General features: G+C 49.0%; 1 protein-coding gene across 1 annotated transcript; it reads right to left on the bottom strand.

Moving 5' to 3' along the window:
* Window positions 1-2,462: 2,462 nt before the first annotated feature.
* Window positions 2,463-4,669, bottom strand: LOC137388507 (uncharacterized). The gene is made up of 4 exons (XM_068074994.1): window positions 4,379-4,669; window positions 4,018-4,228; window positions 3,188-3,884; window positions 2,463-3,135 (listed from the first exon to the last, which is right to left on the bottom strand). The coding sequence occupies exons 1-4, from the start codon at window positions 4,667-4,669 to the stop codon at window positions 2,463-2,465; spliced, it is 1,872 nt and encodes a 623-aa protein (XP_067931095.1).
* Between the last annotated feature and the right edge of the window lie 1,609 nt (window positions 4,670-6,278).

The raw sequence follows: 6,278 nt of genomic DNA, 5'->3' as shown, positions 1-6,278 counted from the left end.
ACTTCAACTGATTCCTGGAACCAGCCTCTTATTTGCCTACGTAAAACCTAACTGATAGAATTTAAAAGAAAGTTCAGGCATCGCTGGACTTGCTAATTGTCGCAAAATTCAGATCCGCAGTATTTTACTAAAACTGGCAGAATTGATAATAGATGTGTTAATAGGTTTACTGATTTATTAGTTTTTTCAAACTTCACAGCAACTTTTGAATTTTATTTAAATCTGTATATAGAATCTACTGACAATATTTGTGTGCTGTTGATGACAAATCTTTATATAGAATCTGTTAGCAATATAACGAGGATATTGCTGCGCAGCACCAAGCTGCTCCGATGACACACCAACCTCCCCTTTGCCACCAGCCTTCACCACCACGGCGATACACGCCCACAGCAGAATGCTGTCACCGATCTCACGGCGGTACAAATCTGCCAACCCGTAGGCAACCAAATCAGCAGCCTCACTGCTACCCAATGGACTCTCAAGTCCGATCTCCACAGCGCAAATTGCTTGTCAGTAGAAGCACGGCAATACAGATGATCAGCTCACTTGCTTTCCACTGAGCCTTCTGCCAAGCATCTGTTTAACGCCTGCTTATATAGCGAAAGCTGTTAGTCCCCAGCTTTTCCTGCTTTAAGCTGGCGCTTTTCGTGAAAAGCCAGCTTTTCCATAGCCCTGGCTTCCCAAGATAGCCAGCCCTTGCATTACCGGCTAATGACTAAAAAGCCTCAGATATTTACATAATATCCCACATCTCCCCCAGCTTCTTACAAAGCTCACAAGAAAGATGCATTGGTCTCGAGTGACTAGCACTCATAGTCTTCCAAATATGCAGGACGCCGTCGCAAACGCTGCGACCGTCTAGGCGGTTCAGGCTGCTCAGGCAGTCTGGCCGCTTTGACCGTTGGCCTGTCTACATTAGCCTCGGGTTCGACTTCCTTAGCTGGCAGCTGCACTCTGTCACCTCCCCGATTTTCTGCCGCTTCTTCATCGGCCTCACTTAGAGGCCCAACAGGCAGTACAGGATCAATAACCAGCTCCACCGGCGGCATATTGACGACATCCACCTCCGGAAAGTGGTTGCCACCTAGACCCAATGATCTAGGTCGAATGTCACTGACAAGTTCATGGCTGACATGGTCAGTACCTGTGTCATTACCATAGAGCCGTCGCCTGACATCCCTTACATGCCTAGGCATGCCATCCACACACACTGTTTGCTTAGAGATGACGCTGATAACCTGACCTAGCGTCCACTGTTTTGTGCAAGATGGGGGGTATGGTTTCACCCACACTTCATCACCCACACTAAAACAGCTCTCGACATCTTCCTCAGATGTCTTACAGTTGATATCAAAGGGCACTCGCCATTGGTATCGAAATAGCACATTCGAAGGAACAGAGGTCTCCTCCGTTTCCTTCCGAGGCGTTACATTATACCAAAAAGTCGCCTCCTCTGGAGTGATCCCTCCCCTTTCGCCAATCCTCTTGATTGTTCGATGATTTCTTTCAACTATTTCATTACTACCAGGGGCGTAGGCGGCTCGAAAACGAAGAGAAATTCTCCACCTGTCTGCAAACTGATGAACAGCTGCTGACCTGAACGCCGCTGAGTTGTCCAGCAACAACTCATTACACGGCCCGCGCTCAACCATGGTGCTACACAGCTGAGTCACTATCTGGGCTTCAGACTCAGTTTGCAGCCTACGCCAGATGGCAGACCGCAACGGGCCGCGACTGTCAACCATTGACAGAAAAGGACTGTCACCATAATGAGTCACATCAATAGCAACTCGGCACCAGTTCTCTTCTTTGGCCAAATCTCCAACGGCCACAATACTCTTACCCTGCAATGCAGGGTCAATGCGCTGGCATGCCTCGCACCCAGCCAAGGTGGTCTTTACCTGTTTCCGTGACAGATCTTTATGAATTTGTCGTGCAAGGTAAAGCGTCCTGTCAACCCCCAAATGGTGCGGCAAATGTGCTGCCCAAATGGCATCTTCAGGACTTTCGCTGCTGACAATCGCAGTTGACACCTCAGCTGCTTCACAGTCAGCCTCTCGGTACTCTAGCCAACGCCTTGGTACCCTGGTCATCCAATCAGCTTTATTCTCTACAGAAGGAACAAAGCGAACAGACACTGCAAGTCCATACTCGGCTATAGTGTCACGGATCACCCCCAAACGACGCTTCACAAGCGTCATCGCAACACCCTTTGTTCGGACGCAGTTTCATCCATCAATAGTGCTGGTCAACCAGTTAACAACTGTAAGTGAATCAATGGCCAACGTGAAAGTTTTGAACCCCCACGCAATTGCCAAATTGATCCCCCGACCAACCGCCTCCAACTCGGCAACATTGATGTGCTGATGGTCAGACTTCTTTCGGAGCCATGAGGCATCCTCCACAATGTTGCCATCAACCTCCAAGGCCACATCCATGCCAAGAGAGCTTGCATCAGTTCACACTGTAGCAGAACCACGAGGGTTCACCCTCCAAACTCCTTTGACTGGCTCCTCGCGGCGGGCTTTTGCCAAGAGCTCGCTAGCCAGACTGCTGACTGTCTTCCCGACAGGAGAGTCCCAAGCTCCACTGCAACCCAGCCGTTTTAAAAAACTGCACTGCGGGCGCAGCCACCCTGCCACAGGGTAGTGGCCAACCAGCCGGTCACATATCGAAAACAGCTCTCTTTTCGTGAGCGGTGACAGCTCAAAATTGTACTCAGAAAGAGCTGTTCCCTTTGACATCTGCAGATGCCCGCTGGAATCTTTCTGCAAAGCAACACCAAGCAACCGGCCTCCATCTAAAGCCTCAGGCTCCTTTGTCTCGAGCCCATACCTAGCCAAGTGGTCTCTCAATCCTTGAGCACTCAGTACGGACTCCTGAACCACAATGTCATCAATATAGTGATCAGTACCACGATGAACACGTTCGTCCAATGACAGAACTTTTTTAAGGATTGAGGTCATGATCCTTGGTGCACATGACAAGCCAAAACCCAGTCGAATTAAGGCATAGTGCACACCCTTGTACCTCACAACCTGGTACTTCCACAGGTCCTTGGAAATGTGGATCTGCAGGTATGCGGACTTAAGGTCTAGCACCTTCAGCTCGCCCTGCAGCTGCCGCCATTTCCTAATCTTATCAGCGCACGCCGCCACCACGTCATCACCAGTATGACACTCACTCGACAAATGCATTCAGCTCACGATAATCCATGACTGGGCGCACTTTGTCTTTTGTCGGTTGAACCACTGCCAGCAGTGGAATGATGCCTTCTACAGGCCCGTGCCACCGCTTCAGCCAGCCTTTCGAGATCCAGCTCTTTAGTTCAGCGCAACAGCGCTCCGGCACCTGAGGTGCCTGAGTACATTTATACTCAGATATCCTGGTCTGAAGCCCGTTAGGCAGCTCTCCAGACCACCGCCAACTAACAGTCCAGTGACCTTTGGCAAACTCGGCGATAAAATCTGAGTCCTCAACCAGCAGAAGGCTCATACTGCCCCACCTTGATGGCCCAGAGTCATCCCCAGCCTTGCTGGCTGCACTAAACGCGGGCTCTTTTCGAGAAACTCCGCAGCATCCTTCACGATGAGGGTTCCCCCACAGGACACTGTATTTCGAATCTACACCTCTCCCAACAGTGACACCACCCATATGATCGATGACATCACCGCCAAGAAGGCAGTCGACCCCGAGATTCCTTGACTCACTTATTACTGGCGCGGTGACACAAAAGCAGTGTCCATGCAAACCATTAATGACTCGACATCGGCCTCTCATGTGAGAAACTTTGCTATCGGCCGTTAACAAAGGCTGGCCTGGCCTAATAGGAAGCCCCACCACCACCCGCGGACTCACCAATGTCCGCTCGCTTCTTGTGTCTACAAGAAACATGAAACAACGGCCGTTAAGAACAGCCCGAACAACTGGCATTCGACTACTGCACATAGCCCTACCAGTTGCCCCACACAGTACCAAACTGTCTGACCGCACGCATGTACCAATGCGTGCTACTCTGTTTCCATTGAAGAGGACGTGCCGCCCTGTCTGCGCCCTCCTCGTGAAAACCCGATCCACCACTGGCAGACCCGACAGCTAAGTCATCGCGGGCTCGCTGTCTAGGACAGCTAGCGACGAGGTGCTCAGTGCTGCCACACCTAAAGCAATCTCTGTTGGCAGAAGCCTCTGACTTCTTTCCTGCGGCGCTCTTACGCCCGAGTCTGTTCTGTTGACAGGCTTTTACATGGTGATTTCCACCACACCGAAAACAGCTGGAACTGCTTTTCTGCTGCTTAGAAACAGCAGCGAGACTTCTTGTCGAGTCTCTATGTGAGCGAGCTTACGCAGCTCTCCGCGAAACCAAGCGATCTCGCACGCGGGCCAGCACGGACCCAAAATCAGCCGAGTATGCGTGTTCATGCGCAATGGCCCACTCGTAAACGGAAGATGGGAGCCCCTCGTAAAACTTGACTCGAAAGCCAAGATCATCAGAGAACATCCCCAGTCTCTTCCCAAATTGCTCCAAACAATCCAAATAAACGTCAACTGTATTGCCAGCACCAAACTGGCAGTTGACAAACTGTCGCCATGCTTCCTGTTGAGGCATGGCATACTCGGCTACCAGTGCAGCCTTAACGACCTCCCAGCTGGAGGCCTCTCCCACCATCATACGGCTATATAGCCGGGCAGCCCCACCTTGCAGCATATATGGGAGGAGTTCCACCGGCGCAACTCTTTCCAGAGCACAGAGTCACTCATAGTCAGCGATCCATGCAGACACCTCCACTGGCCCATCGCCGGTGAACCGCGGCAACTGCCGGCTCGGTCGATCCAAAATCGGCCCCCGAGCTTGATTGAGAATACTGGCCAAAACACCAGCATCTAACTACATCGAAGCAGGTGCCTGTGCACCTACTCCTGAATGACCAGCATCAGCAGGCGCTGGTTTCAGGCCAGGAAGGCCCGAAACCAGCGCCTGCTGATACTGGTCCTCAGCGGGAGGACCAGTGCCTTCGCTCCCCGACTCCATACCCTCAGGTATGGCCGGCCGCCAACTAAGTTGGCTACTCAGCTTCAAAAGCCCTGACCAAGGCCGAAATAGCTTGTTAGCAATATAACGAGGATATTGCTGCGCAGCACCAAGCTGCTCCGATGACACACCAACCTCCCCTTTGCCACCAGCCTTCACCACCACGGCAATACACGCCCACAGCAGAATGCTGTCACCGATCTCACGGCAGTACAAATCTGCCAACCCGTAGGCAACCAAATCAGCAGCCTCACTGCTACCCAATGGACTCTCAAGTCTGATCTCTACAGCGCAAATTGCTTGTCAGTAGAAGCACGGCAATACAGATGATCAGCTCACTTGCTTTCCACTGAGCCTTCTGCCAAGCATCTGTTTAACGCCTGCTTATATAACGAGAGCTGTTAGTCCCCCAGCTTTTCCTTGCTTTAAGCTGGCGCTTTTCATGAAAAGCCAGCTTTTCCATAGCCCTGGCTTCCCAAGATAGCCAGCCCTTGCACTACCGGCTAATGACTAAAAAGCCTTGGATATTTACATAATATCCCACAATTTGTATGCTGTTGATGACAAGTCTGTTTATAGAATCTACTAAGAATATTTGTGTGCTGTTGATAAAAAGTACACACATAGGATCTACTAGCCATATTTGGGTGCTGTTGATGACAAGTCTGTATATAAAAAAAGACTACATTTCAAGTTTAGGCTCGAAGAGTGAAATAAATGACAGAGTTGCTTCCAGTTTCTGTTTTTAAAAATTTAACTTCAATGAAAAACCCTAAAACGAAGGTTCTAAAATGCCAGTAAAATTTTCATCTAAAACTGATTAATTTCAACAAAAAACAGTTGATTCAAACTACTGATAGTTTTTTATACTAAAGTAGTTCCTAGATGAAAAATTTAAGTTTAATACACAAAATATACAAACACTAAAATAGACAAGACAGAGTTTTATTAACGCCGAAATAACCAATTATTTAGTATGAAAAATAGCAGGTGTTATATTAGGAACAGTAAAAGTAAAGACTCACACTATTGACATAATACCCCTTTACAACTCATTGAGCCAAAGCACTGTAGGTAAACGAAACACTTCAGCAGAACAAATAAATTATATTAAAAAGTATTACAAATGGTTGCTTCAATGTCACAATATGTGGGATATCTGTATCTACATGTAAATTATCCAAATGCAGTGAGGGCACCACAAGGTAGTGAGGGTACAAAAAATAGTGAGAGCATCCACAAGGTA

Source organism: Watersipora subatra, chromosome 2 (genome assembly GCF_963576615.1).
Source record: "Watersipora subatra chromosome 2, tzWatSuba1.1, whole genome shotgun sequence".
Lineage (NCBI taxonomy): Eukaryota > Metazoa > Bryozoa > Gymnolaemata > Cheilostomatida > Watersiporidae > Watersipora > Watersipora subatra.
The sequence above is the reverse complement of the archived record's forward strand: the minus strand, read 5'-3'. Positions and strand labels throughout refer to the sequence as shown.

Excerpts from the sequence above, each read along its gene's own strand:
- LOC137388507 (XM_068074994.1), bottom strand. The coding sequence starts at position 4,669 with ATGGTGGGAGAGGCCTCCAGCTGGGAGGTCGTTAAGGCTGCACTGGTA. Across the intron at positions 4,229-4,378 it reads TTGGGTCCGTGCTGGCCCGC|AACAGACTCGGGCGTAAGAG; the intron begins GTGCGAGATCGC and ends GCCTGTCAACAG. Across the intron at positions 3,136-3,187 it reads GAGCTGAATGCATTTGTCGA|GAAATGGCGGCAGCTGCAGG; the intron begins GTGAGTGTCATA and ends TGATAAGATTAG.